A 17,292-nucleotide genomic window follows, 5' to 3' on the forward strand; every position below is an offset into this window, starting at 1 on the left:
CCTGCCAGCACCTGTTTTCTTTGGAATTGGAATTATTACATTTATCTTGAAATCTGAGTGTATTTTACCTGTCTTGTGCATTTTCCATGCGAGGTGGAATATCTTTGTCAAGGCCCGCTCTCTTAAAGAACTTCATAATTCTGAGGGAATGTCATCTACTCCATCTTTGCATGATATATTGTCAGTATTGTTTCTTGCTTTTTCTGTAACATAGTTTTTCTTGCTTTCTGAAGCATGTGCAGACTATGAATTGGTGATGATGGTGTGTGTGTGTGTGTGTGTGTGTGTGTGTGTGTTTTACTAAATAAATGTAATTTACTTGTTAACTTGATTGGTTACCAGGTAATGAAATCTCATGGTGTGAAGAAACTAGTTTATTCATCATCTGCAACGGTTTATGGAACTCCTCAGAGTTTGCCCTTAACAGAAGATCATCCCACTGGTCAAGGCTGCACCAATCCATATGGAAAAAGTAAATACTTCGTGGAAGAAATACTCAAGGACTTAGTTATATCTGATAAGGTATCTATAAAATTATCTAAAATAGTTGTCATGGATAACACAAATTTATGATTCAGAAGACTTGCTTGGCCTCTTAAACATGTTGAACTTTTTTTGGAGTGCACTGGTGGTGTAATAAAACATATTTTGCTCCTCCTTGATACTGGTGTCTCCAAACTCGAGGAAAGGTAGGTGAGCATTGATCATATGCTTCATCTCATCATGAAGTATGTGATGTGTAATCTATCCTCAATCTTTCCACTGTCACCATATTTTCTTGTTGCTTTATTCCTTTCTAATACGAGCGGCACATTGGTTAGCACGCTGGATTCGCATTCGGGAGGACGACAGTTCAAACCTGCGTGCAGCCATCCTGATTTATTTTTTCTGTGATTTACCTAAATCACTTCAGGCAAATGCCAGGATGGTTCCTTTGAAACGGCATGGTCGACTACCTTCCCCATCCTTCTCTAATCCGATGGGACCGATGACCGTGCTGTTTGATCCGTGCCCCCAGATCCTTCCTTTCTTTAATTGTATGTCTTCCCTGTTTAAACATATACTTACTGATTCTTTTTGTGTTTATTTCTCTCCCCCTGCCCATCCATCTGCTCCACCACTTGTGATAGCCTACATTTCTGGTATTTGTTTCCCGCATTTGTGTCTGTATCAAGTAATTTTTGATTTTGACTTGCGATCGACTGCTACTCACCACATAGACGAGGTGTTGAGCAGTGGGCAAGCAATATGTGAAAACAGACTGTACGATATTATTAGCTGTCAGCCAAAGTCCGTTGTAAAAATACCTTTCTTCCAACAAACTCTGTTCCAGTTTTAACAACACATTTACATATAGTACACAAAATTATGTATTTTGTAGAGATCTTAAACATGGTTCATCAATTAAACTGCATACGTTTGTAGTGTGCAAGTGTAAATGAGAAAACCATCAAACACAACAGTTTTGCATATCATTGTTTCAGCTCAATTTCTCTCTACCAACTAATGACAGCACAGCATACATGATGCTGCAGAAATATGACAGTCATCAAATATGATGGACCAAAGAAACTGTCTCTTTGTGACAGACAGACAGACAGACAGACAGAAGAATTTAAATTACGCTGCACAAGTAGTAAGATTGATCGCTTCTTAAGAAATTACGTCCGTTGTTTTTGCCAACTCATAATCATAACCTTTCAATGACCTAGAACTTGGGCTTTGTAACATATCATGCTGTTGCTGCAAACTGTATTCACAAATAGTAAAAATAATATTAAATAAATATTGGAAGAAACACAGTCGGTGGTCTATTTTACTTCCTAAAAAACGTGCATGACATCATGTACCCTGTGCTGTGATGTGCTAATGAACCAAACTGAGTAGGGGCTATGTTGACTTACATGTTAGCACAGCTGAAGTGCCATATTTGTGATTTTGTATTTATGCATGTGTACTATCAAAATATGCCATTTGATACTTCACTAAGATCTCCGTCTGTAATGTAGTGGAAAAGCAATTTTTCTTGTGGAAAATGTAGACATTGTAAAATGATTTCTGTTGTACTGATCATAAATGTAGAATACAAGTGGCTGTTTCCATGCTATAGTGAAGTATTGATGTACTGACAGATAATATTTGAGAAGAAAATGAGGTTATGACAGTGCTTCCTTTTGAAAGCTTTCCAGTGGCGTGTGGTTGCTGAGTTATTTTTCCTTTGATTGATTAGATGTAATGGGTTTTACATAAATGTGTTCCATTTTTTCTGTAATGTAAATATATGTGATTTTTTATGTCAATGAATGTGATATTGATAAGTATTTTTTTTTCCACTGAAAAACAAATAAGGCAAAAATAAGTAACAAGTGGAACTTCGAAAATAAGCTATCAGAAACTGATAAATAAATCGACAAAAAACAGGAAATTTGATTAAAAAGCTTAGAAATTAGCATAAAGTAGCACTGAGTTGGCCATAAAATAAAACGTGTTTTTCCTATCCCTACATATAACACAAAATGCAGAACATTATTGTCCATTTTGTCAGCATGGCTTCCTCTTATAATCACTAGTACATACCAAAAAAATCTTTTTGTGCTTTTTCTCCCAGTTTGCTAATTTTTGTAGTTAAGACTTTCATTCCTCACTGTGAAATTATTGTTCACTGTTGTACTCTCAGGAAAGAGGTTTGACAAGATTATTTATTGTGATGTCCACATAAGATGTGCCAGTTAATAAATTATTGGATGTAAGAAGAGAGGAAAAACTATTAACATATTCACACAGGTGGAGATAAGGAAATGAAAAGCCAGATTTGAAGAAAATGGGACTGAAAAAGGAAAGACAGTAGTCCCCAATTCTAATTCTAAAAATGATTTTACTAATATAATAATATGAAATTATGTTCAACATTAGTTTTATGTTATTTGCAGTTGCAGGCTTTTATACAAGGAGTCCAACAGTTTATGCTCATATAGTTATAAGAGAGATAAGATTAAAACTCTATTATATATTTCCTAATGTAATATTGTTCGTCTCACAGTAAGGAGGATTTCCTAAAGAATGGCTAGCAGTGATCTAAGTGAGATGCTGTCCTCTTCACATAACAGCAGTTTCTCTGTCAAGAGCAGGGTGTTCTCTTATTTACAGGAAAAATATGCTCCTCTATATTGTTGCATATGTAATGCTGCTTTTGCTTGAACCTAAGAGAACATTTAATACTCTTGACAGAAGATTATTAGCTGCATCAATGCTGGAACATAGTCAGCTGTCTGCAGTCTGGTGCACCTAAAATTTTCTGAAATTCCAGAAACTCTTAATAGTAGTACCAGCATAAGAACTCATTGTGAGTAATGATTAGCTTTTTTCTGAATAAGTTAGTCACTGTGACCATATTTAAACAAATTACTAATCCAGACAGTAATGGCTGCCAACAAAGAAAATCTCCAACTGAAATTAATTGTGCCAATACCCAGAGAGAGGATGTTAATTTTTACATAAATGAAATCGTGTATCATTTTAAGAAACAAAGCATGTATTTTAAAGATAACAAATGCATAATTTCCAGCAATTCAGACTTTAATCAACTGAGCAAAATAAGAGCATCCAGATATTACAATAAGACAAAGCTGAATGATCACAAAGAAGACATTTCCGAATTGCAAAAAAAAACCATTTTCTTAAGTATTCTATGCTTTGGTCACATCGGAGATGCCACTTGTATAACCATTTTCAAACTGTGATAGAATTCCTATGACCTGTGTCTCTTTGTTTTACATCATTTTAACACAATTCACTTATATTTTTCACTAAATTTTTCCAAGAGACATTACATCATCCCGCCCCCTAAGGACGTTCTTTGTGGAAATGCTTACCTTCACTGGGCAAAGGAATGCTGTTATTTCACCCTATGCATCATATACTGTGGGTCGTTTCTTTCATATCAGTCTAGTAGGATGTGAGTTCCATGCTATTTTGAGTGCACTGTCAACAGCAACCTTGCAACCCTTCCTTGCCCCTGTATTACAGAATTTCTCAGGTTCAGTCCTTAATACTGAGAGAGGTAACCATTTGGATGGATTCCTATACTTATACCTATAACCTAACATCTTCATCCAGTGCATAGAAACATTGATAGGACTCATACAGAATTACAACAACTCATTTATTAAAAATAGTGTGAATCCGTCCTCAATTATACCAGCTATAAACTTGAAAATTTCCTGCAAAGTCAAGTTATAAAATTTATGAATCACAAATTATAAATATTAATAAATTACTTATAGTTACAGATTGCTGACATTTGTTGATGCTTCCTCAGTGACCAAATGCTATCAGACTACCAATTAATGACTGCTCATTAGCAAGAATCTCCAATTTCATAAAATTTTGGCTTGGCCTTATCATCATCATCATCATCATCATCATCATCTTGGACAATTTCCAGCCACTGGCTGGGTCTGTCGGGAACACAAGCCTCTCCATCGTGTTCTGTCTTTCCACCATTCCCCCTCTTCCACCTTCGTCCTGTTCTCTCCTCTTCTCGTCACACATTCCTTCACTCCCTTCACCCATCTATCTCTTGGTCTTCCTCTGGGCCTCTTCCCCTCCAGTTGCAGATCAAACATCCTCTTTGTAATTCTTCCCTCATCCATTCTCTTCATGTGTCCATACCACTGCAGTCTTGATTTTTCTATCCTGTCCTGTACTGGTTCCTCCTTTAGTCTTTCCCTCACATACGCATTTCGCAATCTGTCTCGTCTTGTTACACTCAACCTGCTCCTCTGGAACTTCATTTCACTAGCCTGTATTCTACTTTTGTCGCTTTTGTGCATTACCCATGTCTCACTTCCGTATGCCAATATGGGGACAAAGTAGGTTCGGTATATAATTCCCTTGGATTTCTGTGGCACCTCCTTGCTCCAAATAAGCCCCCTAAAGCATTTGTAGAACTGCCCTGCTTTTCTGCACCTTTCATTTATTTCCATTGCATTTCCCCCCTTACTTTCAGTCATGCTTCCCAGGTACTTGAAGTTCTCTACCACTTGTAGTTTTTCCCCTCCACAAGTTATATCCACATTTGGCCTACTCTTCTTCCTTGTTGTGACAATTATTTCACTTTTCTTTGCAGAGAAATGCATTCCATATTGTGCTGCCGTTGCCTCCCATACATCTAACTGCTCTTGCACCTCCTCGCAATTTCCCCATAACATCAGGTCATCGGCAAAAAGCACTGCTTTCATTTTATGATCTCCAATTGCATCTGATACTTGCTGTAGGATTTCATCCATAACAATAATAAATAATAAAGGCGAAAGTGCACTTCCCTGTCGCAGCCCATTTTCCAGCTTGAACCATGCAGTACGTTCCCTCCCCACTTTCACACAACTCTCACTTCCCTCATACATTTTTCTGACTTTTCGTGTTATCTCTTCATCTATCCCTTTTGCGTTCAGCACATCCCAGAGCTTGTCCCTACAGATACTGTCATACGCCTTCTCAATATCTAAAAAGGCCATGATTAAGTCCTTCCCGTACTCATAGTGCCTTTCCTGCAGTTGCCTTACCGCAAATATGAGGTCCGTTGTTGATCTTCCCGGTCTGAAACCATACTGCTCCTCTTGCAGTCTACTTTCAATGCTGCTTCTTATTCTCTTCTCCAGGATCTTTTCATAGATTTTTCCACAGTGGCATAGCAGGGTGATTCCTCTGTAGTTCTCACATCTCCTTTTATCCCCTTTCTTGAAGATCGGGACTATAATTCCTTTCTTCCAATCCTCAGGAATTCTGTTCTCCTTCCACACCACCCTCAGCACTCTGTATAGCCACTGGGTTCCTACTTCTGCTGCTCGTATCATATCCACTGTTACTTCGTCCCAACATGGTGCCTTGCCCCCTTTCATCCTCTTTATGGCTTCTTCCACTTCATTCCAAGTTAGATCATCAATTTCCCCACTATTATAATCGTCTGCTGCCTTAGGCTCTCCATCGCTGTTAGTTACCCGCTTGGCGGCATTCAACAGATCTTCAAAGTACTCCTTCCAAATCTTTTTGAGCTCATGCATTTCCTCCACAACTCTTCCATTATTATCCATGATCCTCAGGCACTCACTTCTGTCGTTCCTCTTATTTCTTACCATGGTGTAAAGTACTTTTTTGTTCCCTTCACTGTCCTCTTCTAACATTCTTGTCCATTTTTCCATCCACTTCTTCTTCTCCGCCCTTACTATGGTCTGTGCCGCTTTCTTGCTTTCCTTATATTTTACCCTAGCTTCCTCTGTTCGGGTCTGGAACCATTCTCTGAAAGCTTTGTTCTTTCGAAGTACTGCCTCTTTACATATGTTGTTCCACCATGGGGTTTCCTTACTTCTCCTCTTTGTGCTAGTTCTTCCGCACACAGTCTCAGCTGCCTCAACTAGAGCCCTCTTAAAATCTCCCCATTCTTCTTCCACTGTTCTCTGATCTTCCTTTGGCAGCTTCTTCCTGATCAGTGTCTGGTACTGGGTCCTCCGTTCATCCTCTTTCAGCATCCATGTCTTCAACCTTTTCTCCTGTATATCTGTTGCCCTCCTATCTTTTTTCTCTCTCAGGGTGGCTACCAACAGCCAATGGTCACTGTCTAAGGCCTCAGATGGAATGACCTTAACATCTGTGAGGCTGCTCATCATCTGCCTATCCACTAGTACATAGTCTACTACTGAAGTTTGGGACCAGTCTCCACTGTACCAAGTTATTTTGTGGCTACTTCTCTTCTTGTACCAGGAATTTGCGATCGCCAGCCCATTCCTCTTGCAGAATCCCAGCAACAATTTTCCTTGGCCTTATATACTTTCAAATATGAACTAATTTTAAAATCCAGCAGAAGCTGGATAAAAGACACTTCCTCACTTTCCCATGCATGTATTCCAGGGTTCTCTGACCCAGCCAGCCTAAAGCAGTGAACTCCATAGTAGCTTACCACACACATACCACCCCCTCCTTTATTCTACCTCTTTCTTCAATGGAGTAACATCACCTGACATACCATATAACTACTTACTAGAATTCTCTGACCCCATAAATATAAAAGTCACACAGTATTCCATCTGACTGTGTTAACGTCACACGGTTACAGTAAACCTGAACTGAAACATTTGCTTTGCAATAAAATAAATAAAATGCACATGTAACAATTTAAAAAGATGACAGTGAAGAAAATAAAGTATTTTAAAGCACATAAAACTACCGAAGACAAGACAAGGTATAAAAATGTGTGGTAGATATAAAACAACCAGGACTAAATAACTGATAGCTACATCTGACACAGAATAATAAACAAAAGACCACCAAAGATAACACAAAAAGTGCTGAAACATGTTTGGGTAAAGCAAAAGTAAACAAACAGTGCCTTGCTTAAGGTGAAATTTCTCTCCAGTATTCCAAATATTTAATAATGATTAAACATTTTGTATCTGCATAATTTTCTAGTATATCACAGCTACAAACCCTCGTCAGTAGCTTATTGAGACACTCTTCTTCTCTCTTATTGATATGCAGCATCTATCTATTTCATATGTAATTACTTTCATAATGTAAATTCAGTCTTGTTTCTATATAAATTTAAAACAAGAAGGCAGAATCGTGTCGCAATAGATAGCAGTTTAGTTTTTTATTATTCAAGTGTAATTACCCAATTAGGCAATTTTCAGAACAAAAATTACAACAAACAAAAACAAATCTAATAATTACTTTGTGTCATTTAAGTTATTTATAATCAAACATGGAAAATCCAGGATGGAATGTAACAGTATTATGACAAGGATAATTGCTACTCACCATATGGCGGAGATGGTGAGTCGCAGATAGGCACAACAGAAAGACTGCCGTAAAGTGAGATTTCGGCCAACAAGGCCTTTGTCAAAAATGGACAACACACACTCATGCAATCACAACTCGCACACCCGTACCTCTCCTGTGCCGCACAAACTTGTATCTCATGCTATCAACCCCTCCCCAGTCCCACTCTTCCTCCTCCTCTCTATTCCAGTTTGCACCTACTAACTTCACTTAATCTAGTCACATCTGTGATCCCCTCTTCTTCAACCACAGACCCACAACGCACATTACAATCTTTTTATTTATTTTTCCTTTGATGTTATTGTGTCATCATGCCAATTTCAGTTGGTTTTTGCCTTTCAGTATCAGCCTACTCCCTCAGATTTCATCTAGTTACTCCGTACTTCATCTGTTTCATCCTTTTCGTGATTCTCACCATGTGTTTGGGTGTATTTTCAAAATGGTGAAAACCAACTGAAATAGGCAATGAGATTAAAGGAAAAATGAATAAAAAGATTGTAATGGGAGTTGCAGGTGTGTGGGTTAATAAGTGTGAAGAAGGAGGGTGACAGATATTACTAGATTAGCTGAAGTTAGTAGGTGCAAACTGGAATCAAGAGGAGCAGGAGTGGGTGTGAGGAGGGATTGGTAGGATGAGATACAAGTTTGTGTGACACAGGAAAGGTATGGGAAGTAACACACAAAAATATGCAAAAGTGACTTGGGGAGAGTGATCAATTTGCAGGTATAGGATTAATGATATCGGCGAGAGTAATGTGGAAAAAGAGATGCTGCACCAACAATTGGCGTGGTCTTGTAGCAGTGTGCTGTGCATGACTAAGTTATTTATAGTAAGAAGAACTGGAAAATTCAGGAAGAACCTCAGTTTTATCGTCAAAATTTTAGAGGTTGAGCGAAGATATTTTCTGAGTATTTTGATACAAGGTACCCATTTTTTTCTTAGCGATTTATCATTTCCTACCATTATTTATCTTTTTTTTGTATTGCAACACGAATAACTGCACAAACAGTATGCAGTCAGTGGCATGTGCTGTGTGCCTTGTTTGGAAACAAACTTGTTGCATTTCATTTCTGTTTGGGGTTTGTTTTTTCAGCAGTACTAGTTGTACATTAACAGTGACACAAAGCAATATAGATAGGTTTAATGCTGAAGGGTTGATCAGTATGCATCCCAAGTATGCAGTGGAAGAGCCGAATGATGATGCTATGCTGGGCTGTTCTTGTAGTGAAAGCAACCACCTCACACTACTTTCATATCTTTATGTAGCTGCATTACTCTGAGTTTTGTGTTGTACATTTTCGTGACTGCATATGATGGGCTAACCTGCTGTTATGGAGGTATTTAAACAGAAACATAGGGAATTGGGGTAACAAACTGAGTAATTCATAATTAAATTATTATTCTGTAATGAGCCACTAGAGACCACAAATGCCTTATCCCAAAATACACAGAAAATATCCCTGACCAGCCCCTGAAGTTTTTTGTTGGAATTCAGATACACCTTGTAGAAGCCATCATTCCACGTTACCTAAAATACGGGACAGTTGCTACTATCGGCAATAGTGGGTGCGCACCATTACAACTAAGAAAACATGAAAAGCTCCGTGATTGTATTTGACAGTATGTCACAGATTTGATGTTACTGTCTCGATAAAGTGGTAGTGCCCTATTATGTACATAGTGATGTGAGCATTTGTGTTACTGGTGCATTTCTTACAGAGGTTAAAATACAAATAAAATGTATTAATATATAGCAATTTACAAAAAAGAGGCTACTATTTTACAGTACTAAGTTACTGAAAGACCAAACAAATAGGTATATGTAAGGAAGGAAAAGGTAGGTGTGTGTGTGTGTGTGTGTGTGTGTGTGTGTCTTGACAATCGTACGTCAACAAAATTACTCCTTCCAATAGACCATTAGTGTCATTCCTTCAGATATTTTCTCACTCCTTTGGCAAACTCCAATGGAAGTAATTAGTCCCAAAAGCTGTAAACGGTTTTTCTGTTATGATATTTCCTGTGATGTATTTGCTTCCATCCCCATGGTATGTTACAGTCAAATATGTATTAAATCTGGTAATTAACTTGTGCTTCTTCATTCTCATTTGCTGTGCACAATCCCAAGCGATTATTCTGTTGTCATGGAGATACTTGAATCATCATATTTTATCTTTTTGAATAGCAACTGAAACCACACAACGCTTTTGATTGTCATTTTCATGCCTCATGTTTCACTGTATGCAACTAAAGTTAATAACAGAAGCAGAGGGTATTTTGTGTATTATTGTAACATCCCATATTAATTATGCCTTTCTGATATCTTTTATAAATGCATTTGCTTGCAAAATAAAACATGCACTGCATTGTACTGTTATGTTTTAGGAATGGTCAGTTGTCTCATTGCGTTACTTTAACCCTGTTGGTGCCCACAAATCAGGTCATATTGGAGAAGATCCTAGTGGGATACCCAACAACCTCATGCCATACATATCTCAAGTGGCTGTTGGTCGTCGACCTTCATTGTCTGTATATGGTTCTGACTATGAAACACCAGATGGTACAGGTATGTCATTATCCTTTTGTTTTCTTTCAAATGTCACACTCTAAAGTGTCTGTGTATTATATTAACATTTCTGCTTGTGTTCGCTTCATTCAGCATTTGTCTTGTCATGTATCAAGTAAAAATTTTTATGAAAGATTGATGTACAAATAACTGAAGGAGTAAAGTTCTCAACTTACGTTATAGTTGAGGTGTTGAATGGCTGATAGGCACATAGGACAGACAATGTTGCTAAGCTCTCACACTACGTATTTCTTCATAGTTAATACAGAGATACACACACACACGAGTGAGAGAGAGAGAGAGAGATGGGGGTGAAAAAGAGGAGTAAGTTGGATTTGCTTATGCTATAGATCTATTGCTGTTCTCCCACAAGTACAAAGATTAATTCATTTGTTCGTCATGTTCATTCATCGGAGTGACTTCTACCTTTCTCCTGCTCAATATAGTCTTTATCCACCTACATATGGTAGTCTCATTGCTATACTGTTCTGCAGCTCTACCACAGATTCAAAGGCTGCTAACATCCCCCTTGATAGTCAGGAAGATGCAGAGAGTGATTTTCTGAAAGTCTAGTGCTTTTTCCACTTTCCCAACAAGTTGGTGAAGAAGTGCTGTTTCACATAATTTGCCTGATTTATATGCATGTTGATTTACATGTAAAGAAAACTTAGTTAGCCTCCTTTCCCAAATGTGCTCATTAATCAGTATTTCTAATGTCATGAAAAGAAAGGAGGACAGACTGATGAGTCTGATATCCTTGGGACCTACATAGGAACCTAATTAAACTCTCTCTCGCCAGTTGCAGCAAAGCTTGAAAAGTACCTCTTGGATTAGTTGGTATTCTGGTGAGCATTTTGTGAAGTCTGGTGTAATCAGCTGTACCTTCCACTTTCCTTCAGAATACCTTACAGGATTATAGTTTTGCTTGCTTAATCACAAGTTTGTATATGGCAAGAACCTCTCGATATTTTGTCCTTTGTCCTTTCCTTCTTGCAAGGTTGAACAGTCCTCTTGTCAGCTTCCTTTGCAATTCCCTGTTATTGTTCCACCAAGGTACATTCCTGTTTGTAGGCTTCTTGGTGATTAGGCACTCTTCAAAATATGGGGTCATAATGACAGGCAACACTGCATCTGCCATTTCCCTAAAATCTACTGGATTCCTTATCCAAGTTTTGACTTCAGATAGGTGTGAGTTGAGGTCTTTCCTTTAAGAGTCCCAGTATGTTTTCCTAAGATTCCTGTAGGCCATGGTATGTTTGGCACCAATTTCAACCTCAAACTGCATGTATATCGTGTTCAGGTAAGGATGGCTTCAAGACCACATGCCCTTGTTTGACATAGGTGCCCATTAGATTAGACCCAACTGTTATATCAGTTGTTTTTTCCCTTTATATTACATTCCTGAATGAAGGATTGTTGCCTCTATTCAGTACCTCCAGCTTATCCTCGAATAAAAGTTCAAGAATGTGCTCACCTCTGTTCTTGGTGTCACTGCTTCCCTACACCAGGTTGTGGTCATTGGCATCGGAACCTACCTGTTAGCAGACATGCACTTCAAGGAGTACTGTCCTCACAAGGAGGGCAAGCAGAGGCAAATTCCATTTCCCTTGTCTTCCTTCCTCATGTTGCTTTATCCTGGTGGTCACTAAGTTCCTTGAACAGAAGTCTGCCATCATGACGAATGAAGTTCCATTCTTAACATAACTGAATGTTCTGGGATCCTTTAGATTCCTAGCATAAATCAACTTAAGTCCAGTTCTTCCAACACCTGAAACATCCCCTTTATATTGATAAGGTTCCTGGATAAGGGCCATGTCAACCTCCTGTCTTCGTAGAAGACGAGTTGGGGTGGCAGCTGCCCCTTTATTGTGCTCCAGGTTTATCTGCAGCTTTTGCAGCCTCCAACATGTTGCCGTGGTTGCTTCTAATGTCTTTGATTATCCTGATGGAAACTTGCAAGAACCCCAAGCACAGTTGTAGGTCTTGGATTTTTAACCATAAATTTTGGACAACTTCTACAACTTTTTGGGTGATTACCCTCCAGTCCGGTTTCAAGACTTTCTGGTCATGTGCCCATACTTCCTCAAACAGTCTTAGGAGGAGTTCCTTAAGAAGTTTCAGTACCCAAATAGTTATCTTTGCAGTCTTTGGAAGATCAGCCGCTGTCTTGACCAGCAACTTCACCTCCTCCCATGGAGATATCTTTGGTACCACCTCCTTAACCTAATTTACTCTTTCCATCACCTCGCAGGCAAAGATACGAGCACCCTTGAGCAGATAAACCCTCCTGACTCTGGGCCTGGATGTGCATCCTCCCCAATCTTCTCAAAGAGTGTCATCTGAACAAGCTCCATCTGCTGCGAGGTTATATTGACCAGTGGATACCCCTGTTGGGTAACTGCCATCCTGAAAATGGAGACTGCAGCTCTGTAGGTCTGTTTCCCTATTTCTTGCGTCGGCTTTTTCTGGATCTATTTATCTTGATAAGTGGGAGTATTAGACTCCTCCCTTGTTCTCTGTCCTAGAGTAGAAGGGACGTGGTTGTACCTTCATTGCGAGGCAGTCGTTTTCTTTCTCTTTTCTTTCTTTTTTTTTCTTCTTTCTTTTTTTTTTAAAAAAAGGGTCTTATGTTCAAGACCTTCTAGTTCCTCCATTGATCTTTAGGACACCATTCTTTACCTTCCTTTTATTCTTGTTCTTTGAGAAGTTTTCTCCTCTGAACCCCAGACATGAATTTGTTCTTGACCTAGTCCAACTTCTCAGTAACAGTTTCCACTTCTAGAACTAGTCTCTTACCTAGTCCAATTGTGGAAACAAATTCCATCAGTTCTAACCCTGATGCTTGGGTGTTTGAGGTCTCATCAAGACCCTCAGTTTTTGTTTTGTTTTGCTTGTTCTCCATTTTGGTCCCATGAGAATTGGTAATTGCTCAGTTGACACCACAGAACCCCACCCAGTGCGAAGTTAATTATTCAGGGAGGTCGCCTGGTATCCCTGAGGCTCTGTTAATGACACATGTTCCTATGTGCTGCATACCCATTGGCACAGAGCACATCACTCGTTCGGTTGGGTACCTGGGGAATTGGGGAAGGAAATTGGAGTGAGTAAGGGAGTGATGGGGCTTTGGGACAAGGGGCTTGTAGAGAAAAGGAAGAATCATCTTAACAGATACTGGTGTTGTCTGGTTACAATATTACATCATACAGGCTTATTCCTCTCCTGTCTACCTTGCTGTAATGTATGGATTTCTGTTTCTATCTGGCAATACCATTAGCCTGTAAAACAAACTGCGTGAGTACTCCACAAACTTCTAGAGATTACATCAAACAAATAATGAGGAAAGGCAGCCACTCACTTGGTGTTGAATGATGTTTGGTGTGTAGGTACACTTAGGATATGAAAATAAAGTTTTCAAGATTTTGTACTTTTATCATTTTTTCCTTGTGTAGAGAACAACCTCCTCCTCCACCCCCTCCGAAGTGGCTAGGCTGTGTGGAAGGGCCTTCTGGGTGTGGAATGTGTGGAATCTGTCAAATTGGTAGTGTTTTTAGTGGTAGGTAAGTTCCACGTGGACAATAGTGAGCTATTTTGAGTTTAGAAAATTCTGGAGAGTTATCAGGTGATAATTCAGGGGGAGTGGGGAAAGTACAGTTAGATGGGGGAATAAACTGAATAAGGCAGGGTTCAGTATTGGTTTTATGTTGAGTCTGATTCGTAGGGTTGCTAGAAAGAAATGTTTCCTCTTTAGGGACCAGGAGTAGGAGTGGTCTTTAACTAGCCCAGCATGATTGAATTTGGGGCCAGAAGATGAGGCCTTTAGAAAGGACTGATGCTTCTGTAGGATTGAGGCCTTTGGGGAATAGATTCAAAAGTGTGTTGCCGGTCTGTTTAGGTTCTGGGTTCTGTAGTGTGGCAGGAGGGAGTTTCTGGGGGTATGGCAGGTGTAGCATGTCGAGGGGGTAGATTATATATATATATATATATATATATATATATATATATATATATATATATATAAAGAAAGATGATGAGACTTACCAAACAAAAGCGCTGGCAGGTCGATAGACACACAAACAAACACAAATATACACACAAAATTCAAGCTTTCGCAACAAACTGTTGCCTCATCAGGAAAGAGGGAAGGAGAGGGAAAGACGAAAGGATGTGGGTTTTAAGGGAGAGGGTAAGGAGTCATTCCAATCCCGGGAGCGGAAAGACTTACCTTAGGGGGAAAAAAGGACAGGTATACACTCGCACACACACACATATCCATCCACACATACAGACACAAGCAGACATATTTAAATATGTCTGCTTGTGTCTGTATGTGTGGATGGATATGTGTGTGTGTGCGAGTGTATACCTGTCCTTTTTTCCCCCTAAGGTAAGTCTTTCCGCTCCCGGGATTGGAATGACTCCTTACCCTCTCCCTTAAAACCCACATCCTTTCGTCTTTCCCTCTCCTTCCCTCTTTCCTGATGAGGCAACAGTTTGTTGCGAAAGCTTGAATTTTGTGTGTATATTTGTGTTTGTTTGTGTGTCTATCGACCTGCCAGCGCTTTTGTTTGGTAAGTCTCATCATCTTTCTTTTTAGATATATTTTTTCCACGTGGAATGTTTCCCTCTGTTATATATATATATATATATATATATATATATATATATATATATATATATATATATATATATATATATTGCGAATTTTACCATTATATTATGCCAATTTTGGTGTTACTTTTTGCTGATTTTGTTTTTAGTTTTTGACAGCTTATTTTTTAAGTGTCATGTGATTCTTATTTTGGCTTATTTCTTTGTTTTTTGTTGTTATGTTGAAGCTGAAAATATACCCATTGATTACATTCCATTAACTGATGCCACATTTATTTAAATTATTAAAAAAAAGAAAATTTATGTATTGAACCCATTGAATCCAATCAATACACAAAACAAAACAAAAAAAATGTTTTTGAAAAGAGGTTATTGTCATAACTTTAAAAGTTCCCTTCTGGGACATTATGATGCAGGTTCATCAACATTTCAAAATAGTGTGAAAACAACCAGGCACAGTATAAAACTGAACACAAAAGACAAAATGTCTGTGGCACCGCAGCAGATATTTGACAGTGTTTGTGTACCCTAACTGGCATGTAAAGTTGCTTTTCAACTAAATTATGAAGGCATTTGTATCCCTTCAGAATATTTTACACAGCTGAGACTTTAGGATTAAATGAGACCATTTACTGAAAAGCAGAAGCATTGAGTTGTCAATAGGCACATGGAAAAGAAGAAAACTTGGTAACTTTCGGAGCTATCCTGTGCCAAGCTAGAGTACATGCACACGCACGCGCACACACACACACACACACATATATATATATATATATATATATATATATATATATATATATATGCAAGGTCTGTTCAAAAAATTCCGGAACTTTTCCACAAATTTTTCTGCACTTACCTTCTACTTATTGGTAATGGTCTCCTTCGAAATACTCTCCTCCAAAATTGGTACACCATTCCCAACACCGTTTCCACTTCAGTCTTGGTATGGATCTTGCTGTATTGAGTGAAGCCCTGTCTATGAATTTTCTTTTATCTCGTCTATCGTTGCACATCTTTGTCCTTTCAACTGGGTTGTCAACTTCGGAAATAAAAAAAAGTCCGCAAGGGCCAGGTCTGGAGAGTACAGAGGATGAGGCAGCACAATTATTTTGTGTTTTGTGCAATAGTCATGCACCAACAGGGATGAATGTGCAAGTGCGTTATCATGATGCAAGAGCCGTGAAATTTCTTGCCACATTTCAGGCCGTTTCCTTCTCACATTTTCTCGCAGGCATAGCATCTCACATTTTCTCGCAGGCATAGCAACTCGGCCAGATAGTACCATCAATTAACAGTTTCCCCCTGTGGCACGAGCTCATGATGAACTAATCCTTCAAAGTATAGAAAACTATCAGCGTGGCTGTGACATTTGGTCTTGGAGAACCTTTCCCAAACCGTTGTGATGACTAAAGCTTGGTCTCATCATCACAACTGTAGACCCATGTCTCATCACCAGTTATGATTCTGTTAAAGAACATCTCATTCTCATTTGCACAATCTAAAAGCTCATCATAGATTTGAGGCGACGGTCTTTCTGGTCTTGACTCATGAGCCATGGGATGAACTGGGTGGCAACACTACGGATTCCAAGATGGTGAGTCAGGATTTCATGTCATGATCCAACCGAAATGTTACATTCTTCTGCAATCTCTCTGACAGTCAGTCTTCGATTGGTATGCACAATTTCATTGACTTTCCTGACATGAGCATCGTTGGTAGACATTGAAGGGCATCCTGAATGTGGGTCATCTTCAGCTTCCATCTGTCCATTTTTAAACCGAGTATGGCATAAGCTCTTTAAACCAAGTATGGCATAAGCTCTCATCACTGTAGGCTTCCTGCATCATTTGGTGTGTCCCTTTTAAAGGTTTTCTTTAGTTTCACGCAAAATTTTATGCAGGTGTGTTGCTCTTGTAACTCTGCCATCTCAAAATTCGCAAACTGTGTGACACAATGTTCTACTCAATAGAGCACTGAACAATAACTAACAAACATACAACAATGAAACTTCTGGCAGTTACACATTAAACACAGGCATGTGCAGGGGCGCCAGCCGTATTTCACTCCAACACACCATTGGCGCGAAATTACGAATTTTCCAGAATTTTGTGAACTGACCTCATACGCATGCCTATGCCCCTATGTGGTACTGGCGAGATTGACCATGTCAATGCTATTCTGTGACAGGTGGGCTGCTTGTGATGGGGTACTGTCAGGTGGAGTGGGTAGAGGATAAGAGAAGTAGGGAGAGGGACTTGAGGGGGGGGGGGGGTAGAGGGAAAGAGAG

At 39.0% G+C, this 17,292-nt stretch overlaps 1 protein-coding gene across 2 annotated transcripts in view; it reads left to right on the forward strand.

The window, feature by feature from the left end:
- LOC126195346 (UDP-glucose 4-epimerase) overlaps window positions 1–17,292 on the forward strand; it is a 122,381-nt gene that overhangs the window by 61,247 nt on the left and 43,842 nt on the right. For both annotated transcript variants that reach the window (XM_049933926.1, XM_049933925.1), the window contains exons 4-5: window positions 343–522; window positions 10,217–10,397. In XM_049933926.1, the coding sequence (XP_049789883.1) occupies window positions 343–522; window positions 10,217–10,397 (361 nt within the window). The remainder of the gene's footprint in view (window positions 1–342; window positions 523–10,216; window positions 10,398–17,292) is intronic.

Source organism: Schistocerca nitens, chromosome 7 (assembly GCF_023898315.1).
Source record: "Schistocerca nitens isolate TAMUIC-IGC-003100 chromosome 7, iqSchNite1.1, whole genome shotgun sequence".
Classification (NCBI taxonomy): Eukaryota; Metazoa; Arthropoda; class Insecta; order Orthoptera; family Acrididae; genus Schistocerca; species Schistocerca nitens.